Genomic DNA, 17,427 nt, shown 5'->3' with positions numbered 1-17,427 from the left:
GGATGAATGGACAAAAATCTCTGTGCCATTTAATTAAAAAGAGAAATCAAGTAGGTTAACATTGTTCTACAGATTGATTGTCTTCCATCTGTTTCCTGAACTTATCCATGTCATCTGAAGCTTTCGATTTATTCTGATATATTCTCAGTGTAAAAATATGAAGACTCTATGTTCCTTTGTTCTGCATTCATTCTGCCAGTGAGGTCTACACTTAGATGAACTATACAGAGTACTCTGGCTCTAGTCTAGCTATTGTTTAATACAAGCACAATACAACTTCCCTGTGCTGTTATACTTTGCTTACCCAAAAAAGCATAATTTTCCAAGAGGCCATTTTTTTCACCCAACCAATCATTTAGATTTCCAATTATATATAAAATTGATTGAAATTTACATTTGTACTTCCTAATGTAGTTGTAGTTTGTTTTGGGGTATGAAGAGAAGTAAAAGCTGTCCTGTGGAAAAAAAAAAATCACTCTTGGAATCCTCCAGCCAGGTTAAATCAAGATAATCTTGTTACATATTGGATAGCATGCCTTATAGTAATAATGGAAGAAACAAAACTTTGTGGACAACCTGGTGGTATATGGTAGGGAGTAAAATGAAAACTACTGCTAAACTATCATGAATTGAGTGAAAGAGTAGTAATGCAGAAGGTAACGGTGAGAACTTATGAAGATAAGTTTATTTGTATAGACAAACACTGATATTTTTTAAAATATTCAATGGTTTTCCATTTTCTGTAGTTGTAAAGTTCCATCAACGGTTTGTTTTTCCCGTCTGTTTTGATGGATTGATGATAGAGCATTGGTGGAACTCCAGTCTTGTGTTCAACATTTACTCTAAGAAGATGACACAGAAAAAGGTTAGAGTTCAATTATTTTAGTTTGCTTATAAAGTAAATCTTTTCGTTGTATTTCTTTGAGAGGGGAAATGACCTAATCTGAATTTAGACCATATTATTTATAAAGACAAATCATTTGACAACTGGTGGGCAGAAGGACCCATTTTCTTGACTCCATGACACTAACAGCTTGGACTGGTGAGGTTTTTATATTGAATATCACCAATTCCGACCATTAAGGTTGTTGCCACTCTCACTTCTGAACTATCTCAAAAATGAAATGTTAATCTCTCAAACAAGTTTGGAAGCTTTCTGAAGAAAAAGTATGTGGAAATTTTGTTTAACTGCCTCAATTTCCTCAGTCTATTTCAGAGAAAAATACAGCACAGGAACAGGCTCTTGGGCCTGCAATGTTATGCCAAACCAACTAAATTAGTAATCAACTGGCTGACTGAACCAATATCTTCTGCCTGCAGAATGTTCAAGTTCTTCAATTTTCCTCGTACTCATGTGCCTATGTAAATGTCTCTTAAAAGCCCCTAGCATTTCTGTCTCTGCGACTACTCGGGCAAATATTCCAGGCACCCACCACTCTGTGTAAAACAAAAAAACTTGCCTGTCACATCTCCTTTGAAATTACCTCCTTTCACTTTAAATGCAATCTTTCCCCATTTAAAGGTATATAAGCCCTGGGAAAAAGGTACTATCTAATCTTCTCTATCTGTACCTCTCATAATCTTATAAACCTCTAACATTCACTCCCAACCCTTCGACGCTCCAGAGAAAGTAACCCAAGTTTCTCCAACCTCTCACTACAGCACATGCCCTCTAATCCAGGCAATTTCTGCTAAACCTCTTCTGCACCCTCTCCAAAGTCTTGACATCCTTCCAGACCTGTATGCCATACTCCAGATTTGACTTAAGTTGAGTTTTATAAAGCTGCAACATAACTTCCCAACTTTTGAACTCTAGGCCTCAACTAACAAAGGCAAGCATCTCGACCTGCTGTTAATACTGGAAGGAAATACACATCTCAGCTTGGTCTACAGCTGAAATGAATTGCTTAGATTTCAAAGTGCCTGATTTAATCAAAACTATTAATAAACCTTTACGTTGAAGCAGATTATTTTCTTTTGTTGATTTAATAAAGCTTATTACGGCACACAAGACATTCTTTTGTCATTTTATTTGTATGTTGTTGCTATCCTGATCACTTTTGGCCATGCAAATTCAAATACCTGAACAGCAAGTCTGAATTTCACTTGGGTCTCTACTGTGTTCTTTTATCTGGCCACAAGGAGGCACCAGTAGGCAAATCAAGAAACAGAATTTTTTCTGATTTCCTCCCTTTCCCTTTTAAAATTTATATATATTTTAACAATATTTTATACTGCTGTAGAAATATTTTAATGTATGTAAAACTGTTTGTATGAGTAATTCTAAACTCTTTTTCTTCACTGAAGCCACTTTTGATCGGTTCAGCTAGTCTTGCCCTTCGGACCATCGTTCAATCAGATTTATTAAGTATAACTAGCGAATTACCTGTGAACATGTGTGACAATAAGGAAAAGCAGGAACAAATTGGTCCTTTAAAGGTAAACTTTAGTACAAATTATGCAGTGATTGATAAGAAAAATTGAAGGTCATATCTGTTGACTCTCATAGTTGATGGACAAAATATGATGCAGAATGTTAAAAGGTTTATAAGTTCTGGTGATCAACACACTACAGCATTTATCACTTCAGTAATTTTGGCATATCATAAATGATTTTGTTATTTGAAAATGTTTTCAATGTGTAAGAGCTAATAGTATATTAGTTAATATGACTTCTGTAAACTTAGTTAATAGTTTAACTGATGTATGATGTGAGTACAGAATATGAAAGGTTTGATTTGTATAATTTGCACTGAGTCTGTTGATTTCTGAAGGGTGGCTGTGTGAAAACTGTCATGGTTCATGCTGTTAGATTAGGGAAAGACAAATTAGCCAATGTTCCTCATCCAGACATAGCTGAGGAGCCCTGCTTTGAAATGCAATTCTTTAGTCATTAATCAGCATTGGGATTGACTGTGTTGCCTTGTGATTAAAATCACTCGCTTGAGCATTGTCTTTCTCTGGAAGACAAATAGTATTCCCGCAGAGTGTCAGTTTCAGAAGATACTAAAAGAAATATACTAGAATATCTGAAATATTAACACAGGAATCTCAAAAAGTCTCTTGATCTAGGTTGAATTTATTGTGATCTAATTTCATTTTTCCTTGTATTAACATTTGGTAGGTATCCATGGAGCTGGCTGCTGACAACAAAGATTTCACCAGTGCTAATGCCAGATTAGCTGCTTCTCCAAAGGCTGTTTATGCTGTTTCTAGCCCGGGACCAAAACTCCTGTCAGCTCACAATACTGTTGATGTATGTCCAGTCGATCTGCAGGCTCGTGAATTAGTCAGGAAAGGAAATACTGAACCTCAGTTGAAGCAAAGTCATACAAAGAATGCTTCCAGAATTTACAATGTAAACCACCACCATCTTCCCTCTGTACCTGCAGCACCAATTTCAATAGGACAGTTTAATTCTTCAGTAGAGGAAGAAGAAGGGTTTTTACTCCATGTTCTTCTGATGGTACCTGATGGAAAGGACTTTGTCATGGGAGATGCCTCTGTCCAAAAACAATGCAATATATACCTAAAATGTAAGCTTTTCAGCACAGATGAAGCAACCAGGTCCCCGGTTAGCTGGAACACAGTTCACCCCATTTTTAATTTTTCACTGGTAAGTTTTTAAGAAATTCAACAAGTAATAATGAAGTGCATATATTGACTTTTTAAATAAGAGAAGGTCATGGATTATGATGACCTTGAATGCAGATTCAATTACACTTTTAAACGACAGCTCAAAACCTATTTAACCTTGCATTTAATTGCCATCTTTTTTCTTTTTATTTTCATGTTTATTTTTATATTACTTTCATGTTTGCACCTTCCTCATTGTAAAACACTTTGGACTACATTATCTGTATGAAAAGTGCTTTATAAATAAGTTGCTGCTGTTATTATTGTTATTAAAATATAAGTACCTAGAAGACAAAGGGAGATGTTTGTTGTGGATAGGAAAGAGAAAATTTACTGGTGAACAATAGCAGCATTATTAATTCGGCCATTTCATGGTATGCCTATTGTAATTTACAGAAGTTTAATTGCATCTCCTATAGTATGTCATTGCTATTTAAAAGCTTAACTATAAGAATCTAATTGGCCATGCAAATTGATTGCAATGTCTAGCCTTTGATATAAATTGTACTTCATTATTGAAAAGCAATATTTAATTTTCAATACCAATTTAACATTAAATATGCTGTTTTTTTAAAATTCTTTTTGCTAGGTAGCTCCAATCACACTGACTTCCACACTGCTTGAGAGGATGAAAAATAATATGATGATTATAGAAATCTGGAACAAAGCAATTACCTCAGGGCAAGAAAATCTACTAGGCCTTGTGAAGCTTCCACTTCATCAATTTTATTTATCTTTTAGGTAAAAACAACATTGATAAGTGAAATAGTATTTTCGTTTAAATGTTTCACATTGTGATGTAATTTGGATATATTGATCTAGAAATTTCCCACATACCTCACTTCCTTTTCTCAGCTATTAAATAACCTCTAGTAAGGGCAGATCTTTGTGGTTCATCAAGTCATTATTTGTGACTTATGAAGTAGGCTCCATCAGAATTTAGGGCCCTTAATGGTCTGTTTAATCTACTTTCGATAGGACCATGATAAAACAGAAGTGAATGTCAATTCAAGTAAAGTAATTACCATTTTCCCGAGAAACTGAAATTTTGTACTGGGCAATCCAAAATCTGAATATTGTGAGCATCACAATGTTCAGACCATTGTGAGACAAGTTAAATTTACCCTATTGATAATGTGTTGTTGCTATAGTAATCGTGCATAGTACAAAAGAATCCGCAGGTTCAGACACTTGGTGTGTGTGTGCACGTCTGAGGAGTCAGTTGTGCGAAGTTACCATCTGTGGGATTGTGACTGAATGCCTCTAAGACAGAATCCCACCTTAACACAGTGACAATCTAGCACCAGAGATCACTGGTTGACCAGGGGTAACTGGCTGTGTAGTGGCTAACGAGAAATACTGTTGCTGCTGGTCTGGAGTTGGGACGGACTTGTTTAGCACACTGAATGTTTATAGGAAACCCAGTGCAAAAATATTCTCAGACAACCTAATTTGGGTTTAGGGTTTTGTAAGTAGCAAAACAGCTACCTTGTTGTGATCTACTGAAAGTCGTCCCTCAAGCAAATATATCCTATTTATAAATTGAATTATTATTGGCGAACTTAAAATCACATTTATAGTGCTGATCTAAAAACAAAATAACAGGCAAAGTGGATTCAGAAGGGAACTTTTCCATCTAACCATCTTCATTAATCTTTTTTTAAAAATAGTTGTCTGTCAAAAACCCTATAGTGAAGAGCTTATAAACTTCAAAAATACAAGGCATATATTAACCACAAAGGGTGGATTTGGAATGAAACTTAACAGAATGATTCTAAGATGGGAAGTATAACTGATCCAATTCTGCAAAACTGGTATTGATGAACTGAGTTTACTGGGGTTAAAGACTTGTATTTTTCTTGTGAGTGACTACTTCAGAGTCAGAATCAGGTTTATTATCACCGGGATATGTTGTGAAATTTGTTAACTTAGCAGCAGCAGTTCAATGCAATACATAATATAGAAGAAGAAGAAAAAAAGAATAATATAATAATAATAACAACAACAATAAATAAATAAATACAGTGTACGTATACTGAATAGATTAAAAATCGTGCAAAAAGCAGAAATAATATATATTTAAAAAGTGAGGTAATGTTCACAGGTTCGATGTCTATTTAGGAATTGGTTGGCAGAGGGGAAGAAGCTAGTCCTGAATCACTGAGTGTGTGCCTTCAAGCTTCTGTACCTCCTACCTGATATTAACAGTGAGAAAAGGGCATGCTCTGGGTGCTGGAGGTCCTTAATAATGGGAGCTGCCTTTCTGAGACACCACTCCTTGAAGATGTCCTGGGTACTTTGTCTTACTGACGTTGAGTGCAAGGTTGTTCCTGTGATGCCACTCCACTAGTTGACATATCTCGTTCCTGTATGCCCCCTCGCCTCCATCTGAGATTCTAACAACAATGGTTGTATCATCAGCAAATTTATAGATGGTATTTGAGCTATGCCTTGCCACGCAGACATAAGTATAGAGAGAGTAGAGCAGTGGGCTAAGCACACATCCGTGAGGTTTACCAGTGTTGATCATCAGCAAGGAGATATTATTACCAATCCGCACAGATAGTGGTCTTCTGGTCAGGAAATCGAGAATCCAATTGCAGAGGAAGATACTTTAACCTCTCAGTCAGGATTGTGGGAATGATGGTATTAAACACTGAGCTATAGTCGATGAACAGCATTCTGACGTAGGTGCTTGTCTTGTCCAAGTGGTCTAAGGCCATGTGGAGAGCCATTGAGAATGCATCTGCTGTTGACCTATTGTGGTGATAGGCAAATTGCAATGGGTCTAGGTCCTTGCAGAGGTGGGAGTTCAGTCTAGTCATGACCAACCTCTCAACCTCTTGCTGGATTATCAGATTACATGCTTGATCAAATGATTAATTTTGCTGTAGACGTTATGTTTTAAAACAAGTGATTTAAATAGCCAAGCTTGATATCAAACATTTTTCCAACTGAGAAATACAAGCAACACATATAAAATGCTGGAGGAGCTCAGCAGTCCTGCCAAAGGGTCTTGGCCCGAAATGTCAACTACTGCCTGGCTTACTGAGTTCCTCCAGCATTTTGTGTGTGTTGCTTGGATTTCCAGCTTCTGCAGATTTTCTCTTGTTTGTGAGTAGAAATAAGACCAAGTTTTTCAGAATATACCTTTAAAAACTGAAAATTATCTATTTTTATTGCTTAGCTAAAGCAATAATCATGTTTACAAAACATTAGAAGTTTTGATTTTTAATCATGTGTATTTTCATATTAGATGTTTTCACCATGCAAATGCACCTTTTTTTTTCATCTGGCAGGGGAATGTTTCCAGAATTCTTTTGTTATCTTCTGTCAATTTCTTATCCTGTTGCACCAAGAAATAACAAATTTGTAAAAACCTGTGGGAAAAAAAGCTATGTCCATAAAACTATAAAGCTACTACTTGAAAATATAATAAAAATCCTGGAGCAAAATTTAGGAAGTAAATAGAAGCTGAGGGGAGTTTATGAAAGTTTGAGAGGCCTAGAGTAGACAGCCAGTCTAATGCATATAGTGCAGTGGGGGTGGGGGGGGGTGGTTCAAAGGTGATGTGTAGGGCAGTTGTGCCTGGAATTGTGGCAGAGGTAGACACCGTAGAGGCATTTAAGAAACTCTTAAATAGGCATATGAACATGTGTTGAATGGAAGGATATGGAGCATGTGTTGGGAGAAGGAATTAGATGTCGTTATCTTAATTAGTTCAGCATAATATCATGGACAGAAGGGCAAACTCCTGCGCTGTACAGTTCTGTGTAAAAATTTAATTTCTTATGCGAATCCACACTACAGTCAAGCATAGAATTTATTTTAGACCAGTGAGATAAGATTCTTGCACTGTATTACTCATGTAATGTTACCAAGCCAATTAAAAACCTACACAAGTGTCTGCACAATGCTCTTCTTGGTCTTGGGAGGGGAATAATATTTTTTCCTAAAATACTTCAAAATTGTTTTAAAAAATCACCAAAACCTTCTTGCTTGCTTCTACAATATGGCTATATTTTTGTGGAGCAGTCTGATCACTCATGTTCAAAGAAACATATCCTGAATATTAATTATCTATTCCTGCTGAACGTAAAAACATAAATGGATATAGAAAAATGAAGTCAGCAAGCTGGAGAGCCATCATTCGTTTCACTTGATTATAATTATAACTGTGTAAAATTTAGTTTAATTTAAACAGTAAGTTGTTTTTATAGATGGACATTTGTGTTAAAATCTCACCTGCTGAGCATTTGATTAGCTGTCAGTCGGAGCAACCTTAGTGTGCATAACTCTCCCAAGGTTTTAATTATTAACTGAATTGTAGCAAGTCAAGGCAGAGGGCAGATCTGTATACAAAAGAAAAAAGCTCTGAGCACTTCACTTTTGAAATATGATAATCTTTTTGTCTGTCATTAGGGACCCAAAGATTTCTCACTTATTGCTCCAAGCTCAATATCCTGTGGTTGGTGTGGACAGCTACATGCCAATGATGGATGTTTTCACAGGCAGTCAAAGAGGTAGCCTTAAAGTTCTATTAGCAATGGGTGGAGCAGACCAGATAACAGCACTTCAGAGACTAAAAAGTGATGAGGAGATATCTATCTCTGGTTTCCAAAGGATGCCTCATTTCTTGGATGCAGTGCCATCAGTTCTATCAAAGGTTTGTGATTGTTTTCTGCAAAATTATACTGTAATGCACTCAGATATGCTAGGGAATGCAGGACTAACACTTTTATGTTTGAATATAAGCCAGATACAGTTGAAGTCAGAAGTTTACATACTCTTAGGTTGAAGACATTAAAACTCATTGTTTAACCACTCCACAGATTTCATATTAGAAAACTATAGTTTTGGCAAGATGTGGAGGACATCTACTTTGTGAATGACACGTGTAATTTTTCCAAAAATTGTTTACAGACAGATTATTTCACTTTTAATTGACTATATTACAATTCCAGTGGGTCAGAAGTTTACAAAAAAAATCAAAAGAAATCAGCCAAGACCTCAGGAAAAAAAAGTGGACCTCCACAAGTCTGGTTCATCCTTTTGGAGCAATTTCCAAATGCCTGGAGGTACCACGTTCATTTGTACAAACAGTGGTACGCAAGTATAAACACCATGGGACCAAGCAGCCGTCATACTGCTCAGGAAAGAGATGAATTCTGTCTCCTAGAGATGAACGTACTTTGGCACGAAAAGTGCAAATCAATCCCAGAACAATAGCAAAGGACTTAGTGAAGATGCTGGAGGAAACAGGTAGATAAGTATCTATATCCACAGTAAAATGAGTCCGATATCGACATAACCCGAAAGGCTGCTCAGCAAGGAAGAAGCCACTGCTCCAAAACCACCATAAAAAGCCGGACTGCAGTTTGTAAGTGCACATGGGGACCAAGGTCTTACTTTTTGGAGAAATGTCCTCTGGTCTGATGAAACAAAAATTGAACTGTTCGGCCATAATGACCGTCGTAATGTTTGGAGGAAAAAGGGTGAGGCTTGCAAGCCGAAGAACACCATCCCAACCGTGAAGCGTGGTGGTGGCAGCATCATGTTGTGGGGGTGCTTTGCTGCAGGAGGGACTGGTGCACTTCACAAAATAGATGGCATCATGAGGAAGGAAAATGATGTGGATATATTGAAGCAACATCTCAAGACATCAGCCAGGAAGTTAAAGCTCGGTCGCAAATGGGTCTTCCAAATGGACAATGACCCCAAGCATACCTCCAAAGTTGTGGCAAAATTGTTTAAGGACAACAAAGTCAAAGTATTGGAGTGGCTATCTCAAAGCCCTGAACTCAATCCGATAGAAATTTTGTGGGGAGAACTGAAAAAGTGTGTGCAAGCAAGGAGGCCTACAAACCTGACTAGTTACACCAGTTCTGTCTGGAGGAATGGGACAAAATTCCAGCAACCTAACTGACCTAAGACAGGAAATGTTTTCTAGGATTAAATGTCAGGCATTGTGAAAGCCTGAGTTTAAATGTATTTGGCTAAGGTGTATGTAAACTTCTGACTTCAACTGTAAGCAAGTGGTGCATGTCAGTTTGTGGCCATTTCTAAAACTTCTGATTTTGTCCTTAAACTGAAATTATGTTGAAGTACCAATAATGGTCCAGTAATTAGAGTGCTGATTGCATTTGACAACATCAAAGTTACATTTTGAGATAGAAATATCTCAGGAGAAGCATGTTCTGTATGGACTTTTGTTTATCAGCAGGACTCTGATTTAGTAATAACAGATCTTTAATGTTGGGATGGTTCAAGTGGATTTGTGTATCCTCTCATTATATTTAGAACAAACTCAAAGTCAAGTTTATTGATATATGCACAGGTGCAATGAAACATTTCTGGCAGCATCATAGGTATATAGTAGTGGTCACCAACCTTTTTAAGCCCAAGATCCCCTACCTTGGTCTTAGTGAAAGGCAAGATCGACCCCAGATCGATTAGTTACACGCATGTGCACCGGGGCAGAAAAGACCAGAAGTAAAACCCTGCAACCCAGAAATAGAAATAATGTATAAACGCCAGGGGTACTCACCCTTTTTTGCACCTTGGACCGATTTAATATTGACAATATTCTTGCGGATCGGCCGACGGGGGTGGGGGTGGAGGGGGGATGGTGTTAAACACGACGGGAATACATCGATACTCGAAACAGTCTATTATGTCCAGTCTATTCCACAATTTAGTTTTTGTGGCTCTTGGCACTTAGCTTCTGTCCAGCTTGCTCACGTTTTTTCTGCTGACGCTTGCTCACATTTTTTTTGTCTTTAAGTGCAGGGTGCTTGGACTCAAGGTGCCGAAGCAGTTTTGAGGGCTTCATTGCCTCATTAGACAGCCTTCAGGCCCGAACTCCAGCCTCCCGCTCGCCCGCCGCCAGACGCCTTGGCCAGGTGCGGCTGGTCGTGGGTGCGGTGAGAGGACAAGGTCCCCATGAACATTTGTTGTGGTGAACAGGTTTAAAGGCGACGCCTGTCTGTCTGCGCTCCGGGCCGGTACCAATGGCACTTCCCGCCAGCCGGTTACACTAGGCCAACCAGTGATCCCTGGCGCAAGGGCATCACTGCATTTAGGTGACTGATGACCTTGCATGGGTTCAAATTCAACAGTGGACATGACAGGGAATGAGGAAAGGTGCAGCTGACTCATATCGTTTCCTCACGGCCCAGTGGTTGGGGACCACTGAAGTACACTGTGTAGTGTGGGGGAGCTACACGCATGCGCACTGGGCAGAAAGAACGGAACTAAAACCCCGCAACCCGGAAACAATCTCTCAACAGTGTTTGTGTATTTATTTTTCATTTTATTTCGGGATCTACTGGGAAAGTCACAAAGATTGACCAGTCGATCACAATCGACGGGTTGGCAACCACTAGTATATAGCATCATAAAAGCAAAATTCACAAGAAAAACAAATTAAACATAGATTATATGCAATTTTTTTCCCCAAGAAAATCCAATCAGAACCAAAAAAAACCAAAGTCAATGTTAGTGCAAAGTGATCATAGCGTTGCTAAACTGTGGTGATTAAGATTTTGCTGGTTGGTTCAGAGACCGAATGATTGAAGGAAAGTAGTTGTTCTTGAACCTAATGTAATAAGTGTATGAAAGATAGCAAACAAAAACCTTCATATTTTAAATTAATTTCCATGCTAAGTGATAGGGATAATACAAATCTAAGTCAAAACTTGTGCCATCATGAAGAAGTTATGGAATTGTAGACTGTATCTACACATAGCATCCTGGAGTAAGGAAGTCTTGATGAAACTTTATAAGAAATTGCTTCAATGCCAATGAGTGTAATGTGTCCGGCTCTGGATACTGCCCTTTGGAAAAGAAGGTGATAGAATAGATTCAGTAGTATTATTCCAAGGATGAAGGACTTCAGTTATATGGGTCATCTAGAGATGCTGAGGTTTTTATTTCCAACAGAGTTTAGAAAAGAGGGGAATTTAAAATCATGAAGAGTCCAGACAATAGAAAAAGTGTTCCTATTGGCAGACATCAAGAACAAGGGGATGTGAACAAATGTAAATGTATTGCGTTAAACATTTTTATATAGTCTAGCTAGGATCTGAAATTCACTGCTAAAGGAATATTTTGTAGCAGATTCATCTGTGTTCTGAAGGGAACTGATTAAATACTTGAAAATTAACAAAGTTGATGGTGATGAACTAGTTGAACTACCATTTCATACACCCTGATTGGTCTTGGTGATTAGATGGTAGAACTTTTCTATAAAGTTGCTGTACCATCAGTGCATTGAGGAATTAGATGGCCAATTTGTATGCTGTCATTTATTTGTCAATATTAGATGAAACTACTTAAAATGAATGAAGAAATGACACCATAACTTGAACTTTAAATTCACTCTGTATCTAGGTGATTTTCAGTAGATAAGAATTTTCTTTGAAGTCGCTGAAGCAAGTCCTAGAAAAATTGTTCTTGTCTGCATTGTTCCATCAAATATAATGAAAATGATTTTATAGGTTTGTTTTCTAACTACTGTTTTAAGTTTCAATTTGAGGTTTCATTATTTAACAGTTCTGATGTAATATATAATACTTTAGTTCAACAGAGAGAAGACAGAACCACTGATGGAACACATTTTTGAAATTAGTGTAATAAAACTGAAAGGACTGACTCCCTTGCAGTCCACTGTTTGGGGAGAGGCAGACTGTTACATTCAATATTATTTTCCAACTCAAGATGCTAATGTCATAACTGAGACCTTGCCAGATGTAACCGGTAAGTAAATTCTATACGTATTTCAACGCTGTTTTTCAGCCAGCATATGGCTTAGTAAAGTAACAGTATAGTGATCTTAAAGATGAACAAATACTGTAGTGGAATGAGTAAGTTCTATTGATGAAAAGAATTACACATTTCCAAAAACTTCAAAAGTATTTTCTTTAGAGTGAGCATTAAGCACAGCAGAAAGAAACTTGATAAAAGGAATTTATTTCATTTAGGAATCCAAATTGTAATGAAGCCGATAAAAATATTTATCCTATAGAACATTGAATAGTACAACACTGGACAGGCCAATCTGCCCAAGAGGTTGATGCAATTTTGATGCCAACTTATACTAAATGACCACCTCCTGTGTATCATTCATTTCTCTCCATTCCCTTCATATTTATGTGTCTATCTAAAAGTCTCTTAAATTCCACCAAGCTGCCTGCTACCACTTCTACCTCTGGTAATCCACCTGCTACGCTCCTGCATGAGGCAAAAAAACTTTCCTCATGTCACCCTTTAACCTCCTCCCGCACAATGCTGTCTTCTAGTGTTTGACTTTTCTACCCTAGAGAAAAGATTCTGACTGTTTACTCTGTCTTTACCTCTTATAATTTGAAAATATCCTTGTTATGGAAACACCATTGCCCTGGGATGGAAGTACCAATGTCTTTGTATTTTCACCATTTGTTATCTTCTGCACTATGATTCTATGCCCTAGTTGATTTGGTCTTTCAGATATTCTGTTATGGCTATTATTCTGTAGATTTATTATGCCTGCAAGAGAATATATCTCAAGGTTGTATATGCTTACATATATGTACAGTACTTTGATAACTTTACTTTGAACACTCTGGGGGAGAAATCTCAAATTTGTCCGACTCGTACCCTTTAAGCCCGGCAGCATCCTAGTAAACCTCTCCTACTCCTTTTCCACAGTCTCCAGGTCCTGGACAACTAGAACTGCACACAGTACTCCAGGGACTCTGAATAAAACTGCAGCATAACTTCCTTAATCTTATATTCGATGGCCTTTCCTTCTTTACCACCTTATCCACTTGTAGCCACTTTCGGTGAATAATTGAATTGAACCCCAAGATTCTTTTGTACCTCAGTGCTATTAAGAGGTCTATCATTAACTGGATACTCTCTCCTTTCATTTGATCTATCAACATATTACACCTCATACTTGCCTGAATTAAACTCCATCCACTGTATTCTCTGGTATTTTTTACAGTGTCCATAATTACACCAATCTTAGTATCATTGGCAAACTTACTAATCCACCCATCTACATTTTCATCTAAATTACTGATTATATATTACAAACAATGGAGATCCCAACACCAATCATTGTAAACCACCACTGGTCATAGACCTCTAGCCAGAATAACAACCTTCCAACCCTACTCTCTTTCTTCTATGGGCAAACTAATTCCAAATCCAAACTTGCATTTCACTCTGGATACAATACATCTTTATTTTCTGAATCAACATGCCATGGGGATCTGATCAAATGCCTTGCTGAAGTCCATGTAGCTAACGTCCACTGTCTTGCTCCCAAGCACCTTTATCACCTCCTCAAACAAACTGATCTTTTGTAAAGTATGACCTGCCCTGCACAAAGCATACTATTTTTCTTCTTCCAGCATTTTCTTCATTTGCTGACTCAGTGGTTTTGCTCTGGTCTTTTTAATCATTATCATTAGCTGTGGATACATCCCATTGTAGGAAGCCGCAATTTTAGTAATCCTGGCCCCTTTTAATTCTAGCTTCTTATATCCTTTTGCTTCTTCAGTTCTTTTCTTTACAATATTATGATAAGATGGATTCCTGACCTCACAAACTACCTTTTATGATCTTGCACCTTATTATCTATCTGCACAGCACTTTCTCTGTTGGTCTTGCACTTTATTCTGCATTCTGTTATTGTTTTACCTTGTACTACCTCAATGCACTATGTAATGATTTCAGAATCAGGCTTATTATCACTGTCATAGCTGTGAAATTTGTTGTTTTGTGGCAGCAGTTCCGTGCAAGACATAAAATATTATAAATAAATAGTGCAAAAGAGGAATAGTGAGAGGGTGTTCATGACATGTTCAGAAATTTGATGGTGGAAGGGAAGAATGTTGACTGTGCATCTTCAGGCTCCTGATGGTAGTAATGAGTAAAGGGTACGTCCTGGATGGTGAAGGTCCTTACTGATTGATGGTGCCTTCTTGAGACACTGTCTTTTGAAGATGTACTCGATGGTGGAGAGACGCATATTCAAGATGGGGCTGGCTAAGTCCCCAATACTTCGGTGTTCCAAAACCTCCTAGGGGTTCTGTGATTTGCTCTATATGTCCTGGCCTGGTTTAATTTCTCAAAGTCTGTAACTTCACACTTGTCTGGGTTAAATTCAGTCAAACATTCCCTTGTCCATTTTGCCAGAATTCTCAACCTTGTTCTAACCTTAGACCAGCTTCTTCTCTGTATACTATACCACAATTTTTCACCTGCAAACTTCGAACTATGTTTACATTCTGTTCCAAGTCATTAATATTTATGACAAACAATGAAGGGCCCAGCATCGATTCTTGCATTACTCCACTTGTTGCATGTCTCCAAAATGCAAAGCAATTCACTACTGCCACCCTCTGCCTCTTGCCCACCAAGATAATTTTGCTTTTAATTTGCTATCTCACACTTGATCTCGTGCTGTAATCATATGGACCAACCTTGCATGTGGGAGATGGACAGTGCCTAAAAAGACTTTATCCAAAGGATAAAGTGCCTTTATCAATCCTTTTGGTCTCCACAAAAAAATTCTTGATCAAATTTGTGAGACAAAATCTTCAGTGAACAAAGTCATTCAGATATTTTAGGCACCTTCCAGATGCTGTGGAAAACTAGATTCTGTTTAGTTCAACCCACTCTTACATTTTCTTGTGTCTTTAAATATTATAAAGATTAATTACCACTGAGTTATGTTAAATTATTTTGATACTTTTCTGTGTTGTAGGTATAATCTTGAAGTCTTTTCGCACAGCTACTACATTGTGCGTTCCAGATCCTGTATTTAATGATTGTCAGTGTCACTTGCTTCTGATCCCAGTGGACCTTCCTGTACAGAGAATACTTTTGGATGTTTGCTCAAAGCAAAGATCTGAAGGAGGTAGTGGCATCCAGTTTGAGGTTTGGTGTAGGTAAGTACAGTAGCCATAGAAACGTGCAAGTTTTGAGGAGTAGAAAGTAGGAAACTTGAGCAGTCAGATGTTTAGTTTGAGATGTTTCATTAACTGTTTCAAACTTAGCTATTTTAAGTAGAAGAAATAAATTCTCCAGCCATTGCACATTTACTGGATAACTATTTATTGAGTAGATGATTAGTAATAAGCCTCATTGTTATTTTATCTTTTTGATTATATTTTCTAATATTTGCTTAAAGAAATTTCTCTTATCAGTCCGGCCATGTCACAAACCATCCAAAAAGTAATGTCAACAAGATGATCCATATGTTAAGTACCATAATACTCTTTAGTCTCTCAGCATCTGTATGTGAACTTGACTATGTATGTACTTAATAAATATTACTTAGAAACATAGAAAACCTACAGCACAATATAGGCCCTTTGGCTCACAATGCTGTGCCGAACATGTACTTACTTTAGAAATTACCAAGGGTTCCCCATAGCCCTCTGTTTTTGTAAGCTCCATGTATCTATCCAGGAGTCTCTTAAAAGATCCTATCATATCCACCTCTACCACAGTCGCCGGCAGCCTATTCCACGCACTCACCACTCTCTGCGTAAAACAACTTACCCTTGACATCTCCTCTGTATCTACTTCCAAGCATCTTAAAACTGCCCTCTTGTGTTAGCCATTTCAGCCCTGGGAAAAAAGCCTCTGACTATCCACATGATCAATGCCTCCCATCATCTTATACATCAGGTCACCTCTCATCCTCTGTCGCTCCAAAGAGAAAAGGGCAAATTCACTCAACCTATTCCCCTAAGGCATGCTCCCCAATCCAGGCAACATCCTTGTAAATCTCCTCTGCACCCTTTCTATAGTTTCCACATCCTTCCTGTAGTGAGGTGACTAGAACTGAGCACAGTACTCCAAGTGGGTTCTGACCAGGGTCCTGTTTAGCTCCAACATTACCTCTCGGCTCTTCAACTCAATCCCACGGTTGATGAAGGCCAATGCACCGTATGCCTTCTTAACCACAGAGTCAACCTGCGCAGCAGCTTTGAGTGTCCTATGGACCTGGACCCCAAGATCCTTTTGATCCTCAAAACTGCCAAGAGTCTTACCATTAATTCTATATTTTGTCATCATATTTGACCTACCAAAATGAACCATCTCACACTTATCTGGGTTGAACTCCATCTGCCACTTCTCAACCCAGTTTTGCATCCTATAGATGTCCTGCTGTAACCTCTGACAACCCTCCACACTATCCACAACACCCCCAACCTTTGTGTCATCAGCAAATTTATTAGCCCATCCCTCCACCTCCTCATCAAGGTCATTTATAAAAGTCACGAAGAGAAGGGGTCCCAGAATAGATCCCTGAGGCGCACCACTGGTCACCGACCTCCGTGAAGAATATGACCCGTCTACAACCATTCTTTGCCTTCTGTGGGCAAACTAATTCTGGATCCACAAAGCAATGCCACCTTGGATTCCATGCCTCCTTACTTTCTCAATAAGCCTCGCATGGGATACCTTATCAAATGCCTTGCTGAAATCCATATACACTACATCTACTACTCTACCTTCATCAATGTGTTTAGTCACATCCTCAGAAAATTCAAACAGGCTAGTAAGGCACGACCTGCCTTTGACAAAGCCATGCTGACTATTCCTAATCATATTATGCCTCTCCAAATGTTTATAAATCCTGCCTCTTGTTCTTTTCCATCAACTTACCAACCACTGAAGTAAGTCTATAATTTCCTGGGCTGTCTCTACTCCCTTTCTTGAATAAGGGAACAACATCTGCAACCCTCCAGTCCTCTAGAACCTCACCTGTCCCCATTGATGATGCAAAGA

At 38.1% G+C, this 17,427-nt stretch overlaps 1 protein-coding gene across 1 annotated transcript in view; it reads left to right on the top strand.

Annotated features, from left to right (window-relative positions):
• Positions 1-17,427, top strand: part of c2cd3 (C2 domain containing 3 centriole elongation regulator) — a 160,901-nt gene that overhangs the window by 45,953 nt on the left and 97,521 nt on the right. The window contains exons 12-18 of the mRNA XM_073044032.1: positions 747-865; positions 2,308-2,439; positions 3,125-3,616; positions 4,226-4,377; positions 8,059-8,302; positions 12,216-12,393; positions 15,392-15,575. Of these exons, the coding sequence (XP_072900133.1) occupies positions 747-865; positions 2,308-2,439; positions 3,125-3,616; positions 4,226-4,377; positions 8,059-8,302; positions 12,216-12,393; positions 15,392-15,575 (1,501 nt within the window). The remainder of the gene's footprint in view (positions 1-746; positions 866-2,307; positions 2,440-3,124; positions 3,617-4,225; positions 4,378-8,058; positions 8,303-12,215; positions 12,394-15,391; positions 15,576-17,427) is intronic.

This window comes from Hemitrygon akajei, chromosome 4 (assembly GCF_048418815.1).
Source record: "Hemitrygon akajei chromosome 4, sHemAka1.3, whole genome shotgun sequence".
Lineage (NCBI taxonomy): Eukaryota > Metazoa > Chordata > Chondrichthyes > Myliobatiformes > Dasyatidae > Hemitrygon > Hemitrygon akajei.
Note: the sequence above shows the minus strand (reverse complement) of the source record. Positions and strands in the feature narration are given on the sequence as shown.